General features: G+C 43.5%; 1 protein-coding gene across 2 annotated transcripts; it reads right to left on the bottom strand.

Annotated features, from left to right (window-relative positions):
• Positions 1 to 1729: 1729 nt before the first annotated feature.
• LOC121535621 (heterogeneous nuclear ribonucleoprotein C-like) lies at positions 1730 to 7592 on the bottom strand. Of its 2 annotated transcripts, none has more exons than XM_041842855.1 (9): positions 7461 to 7592; positions 5285 to 5438; positions 4064 to 4329; positions 3756 to 3840; positions 3549 to 3599; positions 3253 to 3416; positions 2824 to 2937; positions 2476 to 2624; positions 1730 to 2366 (listed from the first exon to the last, which is right to left on the bottom strand). In XM_041842855.1, the coding sequence occupies exons 2-9, from the start codon at positions 5287 to 5289 to the stop codon at positions 2262 to 2264; spliced, it is 939 nt and encodes a 312-aa protein (XP_041698789.1). In that variant the 5' UTR covers positions 5290 to 5438; positions 7461 to 7592; the 3' UTR covers positions 1730 to 2261. The 2 variants fall into 2 exon arrangements, with proteins under 2 accessions (XP_041698789.1, XP_041698790.1); XM_041842856.1 differs by having other exon boundaries at positions 3768 to 3840.
• Between the last annotated feature and the right edge of the window lie 4095 nt (positions 7593 to 11687).

The following is an 11687-nucleotide window of genomic DNA, read 5'->3' as shown; positions in this document are numbered from 1 at the left end:
ACCTACCGTTAAAATTATAGACTGATCATTTCTTTGTCAGTGGGCAAACGTACAAAATCAGCAGGGGATCAAATACTTTTTTCCCCTCACTGTAGATCTTTATGTCAATAGTTACTATGGTACACTGAAGTATAATTACAAGTATTCCATAAGTGTCAAATGCTTTCATTGACAATGACATTCAGTTTATGCAAAGAGTCAATATTCGCAGTGTTGACCCTTCTTTTTCAAGACCTCTGCAATCCGCCCTGGCATGTTGTCAATTAACTTCTGGGCCACATCCTGACTGATGGCAGCCCATTCTTGCATAATCAATGCTTGGAGTTTGTCAGAAGTTGTGGGTTTTTGTTTGTCCACCCGTGCCCCGATCCCGCAGCTGATTCTACTTTAGGAGACAGTCCTGGCGCTTGCTGGACTTTCTTGGGCGCCCTGACATCTTCTTCACAACAATTTAACCTCTCTCCTTGAAGTTCTTGATGATCCGATATATTTTACATTTTAGTCATTTAGCAGACGCTCTTATCCAGAGCGACTTACAGTTAGTGAATACATTTTTATTTTTTTATACTGGCCCCCCGTGGGAATCGAACCCACAACCCTGGCGTTGCAAACGCCATGCTCTATCAACTGAGCTACATCCCTGCCGGCCATTCCCTCCCCTACCCTGGGCCAATTGTGCGCCGCCCATGAGTCTCCCGGTCGCGGCCGGCTGCGACAGAGCCTGGATTCGAACCAGGATCTCTAGTGGCACAGTTAGCACTGCGATGCAGTGCCTTAGACCACTGCGCCACTCAGGAGGTGGTTGATTTAGGTGCAATCTTACTAGCAGCAATATCCTTGCCTGTGAAGCACTTTTTGCAATGATGATGGCACGTGTTTCCTTGCAGGTGACCATGGTTGACAGAGGAAGAACAATGATTTCAAGCCCCACCCTCCTTTTAAAGCTTCCAGTCTGTTATTCTGACTCAATCAGCATGACAGAGTGATCTCCAGCCTTGTCCTCATCAACACTCTCACCTGTGTTAACGAGACAATCACTGACATGATGGCAGCTGGTCCTTTTGTGGCAGGGCTGAAATGCAGTGGAAATGTTTTTTGGGATTAAGTTCATTTTCATGGCAAAGAGGGACTTTGCAATTAATTGCAATTCATCTGATCACTCATGACATTCTGGAGTATATGCATATTGCCATCATCAACACTGAGGCAGCAAACTTTGTGGAGACCAATACTTGTCTTTCTCAAAACTTTTGACCACGACTGTACATGAAGCACTCTGCTTGAAGAAGCCCAGAAATGAAGGCCAGACATAAGCAGTTTGTCTCCAATAGATGCATTCAATGTGGTGCACTAGACATGAAGCTGTTCAAAGTCCATTATTGGATTTCGAGGCAGACCATGGTTTGATAAACCATTGTTTCCATGACAATTATGTGTACCTACTACCTATCTGAACACCAAAGCACCATCTGTTTGCATGCCTGGTTGGGTCTTTAAGTGTCACCGCGATAAAGCATATGAGAGGGGACTGTTTGCAGTGATCTGACATCCAAACAAAGTTCCCTCCGTTGGCTAACATTTTCATGGCAAGATAATGGTGGTGATCCACAGTACACATATGATATCAGTTACTCATTGTTGGTCTATCATCACCCAAACACAATGAATCAATCCTGATTAATAAGGCTTGCATCTGAAAACCTGCTTCAATTCAATAAAGAAGCATTCATCAATTTGAGTATTTATTTGCAATTTATTATTACAGTACAACTTAGACAGAGTAGTATAAAAAATAATGACATGAAAATAAGGAACATACATGCTCAGGTGGGCCAATTTCTTCAATTTTCTTCAAACCTTAACTAAATCTTTAAAGTTGTGTGATCTTTTGATTACCAATCCTAGTAATGCCAATAAATGGCCATTTCTGCTCTCTGCTGGTCAAATGAGGAACAGCAGCACAGCAAATCACGTAATACTGCTCACTACCTACAGCTAGTTCCAATGTACCTGGCTGCAGGACAATGCTAGATGTATAACACAATGATAGGAGGGGGCTGAAACGGGGACAAACAAAATTGCGTCAAGAAAATGTTTATACCTGTGGGACAATGGAAGGGTGGTTGTGGGGGCAGGTGAGTGAGTGTGTGATGACGTTTTTCTCACGTTTCATAGTGTGGGTATTAAAATAGGAGTCGGAGGTCCCACTGGAAGTTGTGTGGATGTGTTTGTCTGTACAAGTGTGCATCCATCTCTGTTGTCTAAGAGTCCTCATCTCCGTTGACACTGTCACCATCATCGTCTCCATCCACATGCTCTCCTTCCTCCTCTTCATCGTCATCATCCTCCCTTTCTTGACTCTTTACCTGAGACCAGATTAGGTGGTGAGTACAAATAATCAAATAAGAATAAATAAATTGCCATTCATCTTTTGCAGCATCATTACATTTTCTCCTCTTCCCCCCTCCATCTCACCTCCTCTTCTAGCAGGTCCCCCTCCTCCTCAGAGTCGTTGAGCTCCTGGTTCTCCCTCTCCCTCTCCCTCTTGATGCTCTCCTCCTTCTTGTTGCTGGAGTGCTGCAGTGAGGACACCGCTCCAGGTTCAGGCTTGGCACCTTTCCCCTCTGCCCAGAGAGAGAGCGAGTGCGAGAGAAACGGGTCAAACCAGACAGATAAAACGATTAAATCCATCATCTGTGCATACAAGTCTGCTGAATACGGAGATTGCGGGTAGACATTCACAGTACAAACCAGCTCATGAATATGTTTTTATGTTATAAACTTTGAACAACACATGGTTCAGGAGACCCTCCTGCACCCTACCAGACTTCTTGCCGTGGTCCTTCTCCATGCGGCCTAGGCTCTCCAGCAGGTAGTCTACTTTGTGTTTAATCAATGTCAGCTCCTTCTTGATGGTCTGCAGGTCATCTGTTTTCACTGAGAGAGAGAGAGAGAGAGAGAGAGAGAGAGAGAGAGAGAGAGAGAGAGAGAGAGAGAGAGAGAGAGAGAGAGAGAGAGAGAGAGAGAAATCAGGAGGAGATAAAGGTTTCAGTGATAGCTCTTTAGACCCCACTGCCTAATGAAACTCTGTGTGACAAGTGTTATTAGCTACATAATTAATCTCAAGCCCAGCACCGTGAGCATTGACAGCATGTACTGCACCAGGGTGCTATAACTACGCTAGCATGCAAGTAAGTGTATTACGAGTAGTGTGTTAGTTGAGTGGCTAGAGCAAGAGGGCTGGGCACTGACTTGTTCTTGACGATGCCCTCTGGCTGGTCTTGGAGGAGAAACTGGCCTTGGTGCGGCGGCTGCCCCCTCCAGTCATGCTGACCCGCAGGCGCTTGGACGGGATCACTGCTCGGGACAGGGGTGGAGGAGGAGGGGGGGGCACGCGGGATGGGTAGGAGTACACTCTGAGAATAGAGAATAGAGTCATGAATGAACCAACTTCATTTCCTTTACACCAATTCCTCTTGCATATTAAGTTTTGCTAACTAGAGCTAAAAGAACATAGGATGTGGGAACAGACAAAGCACTGGACTCACCGGTCATAGTAATCTCTCTGGAAGTCGTAGTCCAGATCAAACGTGGGACTGCTGTGGGGAGAAGAAAAAGAGTTGTCAAAAAAATATACATGTATACAGTGGAGAAGAGGAATTATCAGAGCAAGAGAGTATGATTGGGAGATGCAGAAGAGGAAAGACACCTGGTTCACATTTTAATATTAGGTATTTAAAAACGTGGTTCTTTACATTGAATCAGACCTGTACATGTCTCCCGCAGAGCGCTTTGTGGTCTTTGACCTGTGGGGTTTGGGTTCTCCGGCCAAGTTAATGTCTGAGGAAGAGAGGACAGAGACAGTCAGTCTTGGTTGGCAGTTGGAAATACAATCTTTATCCATATTCCGTCCTCACAAAGAGCCACGTTTAAAAACTGTTCTCAATCTCCAAGCAGGCCAGATACTGCACCCTAAAATATCAGTTTTGTTCATTACCCAAAGAACCCTGAGGCCAATTTGAGGTATTGCTCACCAGCCCCAGAGGCTGGCTTTAGTCCTTACCCAGCACCTGTCCCACGATCATGCGTCCGTCCTCGCCCCCTACGGCAGCCCGGGCGCATCTCTCGTTGACGAACTGGACGAAGGCAAAGCCCTTGTGCACAGAACAGCCCACGATCTTGCCATACTTGCTGAAGATGGCCTCCACATCAGTCTTGGTGACCAGTAGCGTGTTGAGGTTCCCGATGAAGACCCGGGAGTTGAGCGAGCGAGGGTCCGTCTTGTTGGTCACGTTGCTGGCCATCAGGGCGCTGGTGGTGGGGGACCGACTGGTGGAGGAGGGAGACAGGTGAAACCACAATTATCAACCGTGTCACTGCAAGATAACACTACTCATCTTTATATATAAATAACCGAGTGGCAGGGAATGTTCCTAATGAACTGTTGTTGACCTTGTTCAGATTATATTAGATCAACAGCATCACCAAGATATCAAAAATAGTATTGAAACATCTCATGCTCCAGCCCTGTGACTTGCACAAATTCATTTTTTTGTGATTGTGTAGCATCTTAAAATCAGTCTTCAGATGTCCATGTGTTGGTAGTATAATAATTTTCCTTAAAATCAGTTGTACATATATTTATATCTAGTGTGGTGCATATCCTGCTGTAAAAAATATCCAGAATAAGCACAAGTAATCCAAGACAATAACTACCATTACCATATATAAAAGCACCATAACGTCATACGTATGTGGCTGTACAGGAGCTGCACATCACATTTCAATTCATAGACAAACCAAAACTCACTCAATAATAAAATACAATTGACATTTTTCATGAATAAACAAATGCACACGAGTGTCCACTGACTGTTCAGACAACAGGACATGAGAACGGTGTGGAGGGGGCAATATGTATGTTGCAATCCACTTGTAGCAGGGTTTGTTTTATATTGCCTGAATTGCAAATCTGGGCATGGGTCATAGTTAACAAGCATCTAATAGTAAATAGATAAAACAACTCTGAAAAATGTCACGCTATAGGACCAGGCTACTATTTAGCGCTCTAAGCCTACGGTCAGGGAAAGGCATGTGTGTACAAATTAGGAATTTGGTGCTTATAATATTAGTGGCACGTGGTAATTTGAGGAAGGATAAGCACAGGAGGTTGGGCACAATTGGACATTGGGGAGTGAGAATCTCACTGGCACCACATACAACCTGAGTGTCAAAAAAGTAGGCGTTAACAACAACCGATGGGGGTTAAATAACCATCACTCACTCCATAGCGTCTGTGTGCACGGCGGTCGTCTCTGTCAGTTCTTTGACACTGAGGGCAGGGCCAGTGTGTGCGGGCAGGTGTCTTGGGTGCTCTCAGCAAAAACTACAACTCCAGCAGCACCCTCAGAATGCAGAACTTCACCCCACGACTTATACTGAGGCGGGCGACAGAGAACACACCTCAGTGACATTGTACAGGGTTATTAGTCTTACCTGGTTGGGTTTTGAACATAATTCAGTTATGCGTAAAATACAGAGGAAAAACAGGGTTATTGGCATCCTATAGAAGATGTGTAAGACTAGGAGCAGCATAGCCAATCAGATGTAATATGCTTCAAGTACTTGTAGTGGCAAATTATGCAAACGCATCAATATGTTGATTGCTTTTTTAGTTTTATTACAGTTCAGGCATCCATTACAAGTCAAAGTCCCGTCAAATGATTAAGGCTAAGGGGATAAGCCGTAGTAGAGGATAAGCTCCCTTGTAGCTCAGTCAGTAGAGCATGGCGCTTGCTACGCCAGGGTTGTGGGTTCGATTCCCACGGGGGGCCAGTATGAAAAAAGTATGAAATGTATGCACTCACTACTGTAAGTCGCTCTGGATAAGAGCGTCTGCTAAATGAGTAAAATGTAAAAAATGTAGGTAATGTGGTAATCGCTGACGAGTCTTTTCAGATTTACTATAAGAGTAGTCATGAGTGACGCACACAGGGAAATAACATTGGGACGTTATTTTGCATGAACATATCGAGTAGCTAAAAGTACACCTATGCTTACTGGCTTATGGGCCTTACAGGCTTATGGGCCTACAGCAGCACTGCATGGGGTGATGTGTGTGTGTGTGGGAGAAGGGGCTGTGCACTGCAGTGATTTGAAGTGAGTGAGCACTGTAAGAGTTGAATGTCCCAACTCCCTTATTTCATAGAACTCAAGTGTACAAATAACATTTGTCAGAGCAGATATGATACAAGTGAAAATAAAATACAGTGTACTAGGCATGTTCCACAGATGAGACAGACCAAACTAAAACTTGATTATTAGTAGCCTAATGATTAGACATCTAACAAGCTAATCAATCAGTGCTGGGGTCTCTGGCTGGGAGGGGCCTGAGGCACAGCACCACAACTCTGACCAGAGCAGAACATTCATGATTCACCACCTGACTTCCAAAGTAAATGTTAGTAGCTAGAATCGCTTTTCAACGCCACTTACTGATATCTTTAACACTATTGTTCAGTGTAAGCTGCACCTTGATTAAATCAGGTTAATTAAAGAATACACAATTTGACCAGCCCACCCCTAGCAAGGAAGGCCTAAATAACCTCAATCTGCACCATCTAGCTAACTAGTAGTCAAAGACGAATACTATATTAGATAAAGCTGTGATCTAGCTAGCTTTATCTTGCTTTTGGGTCTAGCAAAGTGAGACTGAGCAAGAACAAAGTACATAACTGCATCATTCACAAAGTAACTTTTAATTAGTGTAACAAAAAGTGCAAATGTCCTTCGTCGTCTGTCACATTCATATTACGGTTATGGACCTAAAATATCAATGAATTCGCTAGCTAGCTAACGTAATGTGAAAAACGTGTCCAGAGAAAAATGGACAACCAGCATTTCTTGCAGAAAGAAAACATTCCCGCAAAAATAGCGTTCCTTTACCGGTCTTTGACTCCAAAACAAGCTAATCAATGACAAAAAAATAAAAACACCGGCCAAAATTAATGTGTAACACGGAATATGGATTTCTAGCAAAAAAATCTGTCGAAATTGAAATAAATTCCACAAGGTTAGCTAGCTAAGTTAGTTTACAGGCTAGCCAACCAACAAAGTTAACACAAAACCGCTGCAGTTCAATGTGTTATCGTCAATTGAGAAAGCAGTCGTCGCAGATATCGTCATAAAAAGCTCGGTTTATACAACTCAGTTTTCAAGACAACAAAAGCTGGCAAAAATTGTAGCAAAAAAATGTATGGGATCCTGGTAGCTAGGATGTTGTTGGGCCAATTTGCCATCTAGCTAGCTAGATTGTTCAAACGCAATGGAACCATAATAAGCTAACGTTACCTAGCTAGCCGCTCGCTCAAATAGAAAAATACATGGCGTTAAAAAATAAAATTCAAAAGATACTGCAAAGTCAGAAAAATTTTCAAACAGTCTTGAATAAAAATACTCACCAGGAGCTTAAAGATTTAAATGGCTTATATTTCAGCAAAATCGGTCAATATAGCTAGTACCGAAGTCGTCTTGCGGCTAAAATAATCTGCTTCAACCCTGCACGAAATGGCGCACCACCCAACAAAGGGGGAGGTAGCCAAGACTTCTTCTTCTTTGGTATCATGGCGTTCGCACATTTAGTTTGTACATGCCACCACCTACTGTGCGGTAGTGTGGGTTGAATCACCTTACATTTTGTGATAAAAAAATATAAAGGAAAGAGGAAAAGGAAAAATTGCACCACCACTATTTAATGAAAATCACCCCCCTTCCACTACTTTCACCCTAACTGATCCTACACCAGGCTGACAGCCTGGGAGGACTGGAGTCTTTTGTTTAACACACCTTGTAACTCTTCTGCAGTAAAATCTTGTACAACCAAGTACTTCTCTGCAGCTGTCACCACAACATCTATTTTCTGTGATGTATGTTCCATTTCTGCAGTACAGATGATAACCATGGCAATGAATGCTAAGAAGCCAACCTTACTGAAGCACAACTTTGTATCACTCTGTATTGGTCTAGGCCTACTACTCACCCTTGACCCATCATCCTCTACTCTCTTCACTGCCTCAGCATATCACACCTTCTGTTCTACTCTGACCCTGGCAATCTCAACATGTGTCTCTCGCACAGGACACTTCTGATCCCCAGCAACAGGGGCACCCCCACAATTGACACACACAGTTTTCCCACTGATACTACACATTCCTTTGTCCCATGCTCTCCTGCATACTTCTCACATCTCAGAATTTCCCTCCCACACACTGCTGCAACATGACCATAAGCTTTGCATCTGAAACACCTTAGTGGGTTCGGCACAAATGCTCTCACTGGATAACTGACATATCCTAACATGATTTTATCAGGTAAAGACTCTGCTTCAAAACTCAAAAGGACAGACAATGTCTTCTCAGTTTCACCACGCTCGCCACCGGGTCTGCGTCTCACCAAATAGCGGGCATCACAGACAAATAATTTTCTATTTCAGTTGCTCCACCTCAACACTTAACGCCACTCCAGTAATCACTACTTTCAAAGGCGCCCTGCTCCGGAGAGCAAAGCAAGTCACAGGTCTTGTCCCTAGTCGCATGTAGCAAAGCGCCAATTCCCTCTGGATGGAAGAACCCACTTCGAGTTACCTTCACCGATTTAAAAATACCCAACTTATTTTCTACCCAGCCTGAGACCACATATGGATCAGCCAAAATGTCACTCCCACTGGACCCAAATCATCCTTTGCATGACCATCAGGGCGAGGCTAGGACTCTGAGGTCTTCACCACACCTGCCAACCCAAGTAATTCATCCCCACTCTCGTAAGGGTTCAATTTCTGAGCCATCAGAGACAGCAGAATATGGTTTGTACTTGGCGTCATTCTTCCTCAACACACATCTTCCATTTGCACTCAGCTCTTCTCCTTCTTCCTCACTGTCCATAAGCACATTATCCATTCACCGCGCTCTTGCTGCACCTTCATATTGCTTGCAGAGCGCGCACTGATGGCGTTTCTCCAAAGCCCAACTTCTGTTCCTTAGTCTGGCTATCTCTGGCCTCTCCATGCTTCCCGACCCTAGATCAATAACACAACTAGCAATGAACAACCCACTCACTCCGCCATTTTCTTGTCACTACTCCACTCGGTAGCCAAGACTTGTACTAACTCCGCCTTAAGGTATCTGCATGATTTCCAGCTGAAACAGTTCGGAAGACTTTGTGTATATATTATGATGTCATTTTGTGACGTTTTTGTTAGTTTTGGAGTTCGGAAAGTTTTTTTTCCGGCTGTTCGGGCACAATTTTTTGTCTTGAGGCAAGCTGAAATCGGTAGCTGAAGTCTACGCCCCTTCGTCTGTGATTGGTCAAAAGTAGGGATTCTTCAATAAAGTCTTTGTTGTCATTCACTGAGAGACGACTCACTTTCATGCAGATTTTTTCATTGAGAAATACTGCACCAAACATCTTAGTTAGATGTAAAATTGAGTGACTAAGATCTCCTCGGCTCAAAATTAATGACAGATTTCTGGAGTTATCTTAGATTAATTCAGACTTTTGAAGCAAACAGTAATATTGCCGCTTTTTTCTTGTTTTCCAAGCTAAGGTCTTTAAGGGAGTATGCAAGCACACTTGTTCGGTTCACCTAGCTGAGTTTGGCTAGGTGCCAGCCGAACTGAAGCATGCTGAGGCATTTACTCATGCAATAAGGCCTATCTGCAGACTGCGGTTACTACATGCCGCACCCACTGCCATTGAGGCTGCTAGCGCCGTTGCTGGCTGGCCCATACTCCAGCACAGTATAAGGCGGTAATGCACCAACGTTGGATGCCAACCGCCGAAAACTCCCGCTAGGGGACACCGGTACACAGTGTCCTTCATCCACCCCGCCTGCCGAGCACTTCTTCCCGCAGTTCTATTAACGTTACGGCTAGGGAAGTAGCAAGCTAGTGTAGCCAACCCAACTGTTGGAGTGCTGCAGAGATGGTTGTCCTTCTAGAAGGTTCTCCCATCTCCACAGAGGAACTCTGGAGCTCTGTCAGAGGGACCATCGGGTTCTTGGTCACCTCCCTGACCATGGCCCTTCTCCCCCGATTGCTCAGTTTGGCATGGCAGCCAGATCTAGGAAGAGTCTTGGTGGTTCCAAACTTCTTCCATTTAAGAATGATGGAGGCCACTGTGTTCTTGGGGACCTTCAATGCTGCAGACTTTTTTTGGTGCCCTTCCCCAGATCTGTGCCTCGTCACAATGCTGTCTCTGAGCTCTACGGACAATTCCTTTGACCTCATGGCTTGGTTTTTCCTCTGACATGCACTGTCAACTGTGGGACCTTATATATATACAGGTGTGTGCCTTTCCAAATCATGTCAAGTGTTTTTTATTTTGAATACATTTGCAAACATTTCTAAAAACCTGTTTTCACTTTGTCATTATGGGGTATTGTGTGTAGATTGATGATCATTTTTATTTATTTAATCCATTTTAGAATAAGGCTGTAACGTAGCAAAATGTGGAAAAAGTCAAGGGGTCTGAATACTTTCCGAATGCTGTATATTCTGGGAATGTCATTAAGTTCACAATTTTGTAGGCAGAATTGATGCATCCATTGTTGTCCACTCAAGCCTCGGTCTCAGCCACCGCCTTGTCCACGAGCGTCTCTATGGAACCATATATCTGCCAAAAGGTTGAACGTACGTATCGTTAGGATCGTAAGAAAATCCATACGTAAATTGTTAGGATCATAAGAAAAGCCATGCGTGAAATTAGAAACGTAAACGTTCAAATAGATCTGTAAACGTACAAACCCTATGTTACGACTATGAATGAACATTTTCACGTTCAATTCTTACTTTACGTCTCCCTTTACTCGGTTACAGATATTTTTTATGCGTACAAACTTTTGTCAGTAATGTGGCATCTGCAAAGGACATGAACCGAACATAGCTAGTCGAAGTTATCTTAGTCAATCAAGCAACTCTAGCCCAGATGTTAGAGTTGCTGTGCAGCTTCCGGTTTCATTTCCAAAATAAAAGTCTAGAGCTTATTTTAGAACTGCATTCAATAACGATGTTACACCAGTAGATGGTGTAGTATAGGCTTGGGCCTTCAGCAAATGACTTAGTGAGAATGATAAAGACACAGAAGAGCCTTGTCTAGAATAACTGCCTGAGCTGCAAAATAGAAAGTAAATATGATTTAGGCTAGGCCTATTCCGCTATCTAAATATACCATGCTGTTGTGGGTTATTTAATGACCATATAATTGCATAATTTATTTTTTATAGCTGCGTGGGGCTACTGTGGTGATCATGTAACTTAATGAATCACACTTTTTCCAGTATTTGGGAGCACGGACTGTAAGCCTTATATTAGGCATTTTGACTGTTGTATTAGTGAATTCCACTCTGTATGTAGGCTTGTTATAGCCTTTTGCGTTGCACAACCCCATCACGCAGAGGCTATATCCATATCAATAAATAAGACAAAACAAAATATTGATTAAGTCTTGGCTATAACCTGTCCTGAGCTAAATAGCCAAGGGGTCCCAAATGGTCAAGACTGTTTATAGCCTATTCTTATTGCCAGATCTATTTTCCCTATCTGCCACTGCACGTGCTTCTTCAACTATTCTGTTTAAAATGTATTTAGAGGCCTGTGAGCTAGGGTCTCTTCTAAGGGGAGCCCTATAATAAA

This window comes from Coregonus clupeaformis, unplaced genomic scaffold (assembly GCF_020615455.1).
Source record: "Coregonus clupeaformis isolate EN_2021a unplaced genomic scaffold, ASM2061545v1 scaf1307, whole genome shotgun sequence".
NCBI lineage: Eukaryota > Metazoa > Chordata > Actinopteri > Salmoniformes > Salmonidae > Coregonus > Coregonus clupeaformis.
This window is presented reverse-complemented; position numbering and strand designations above follow the sequence as displayed.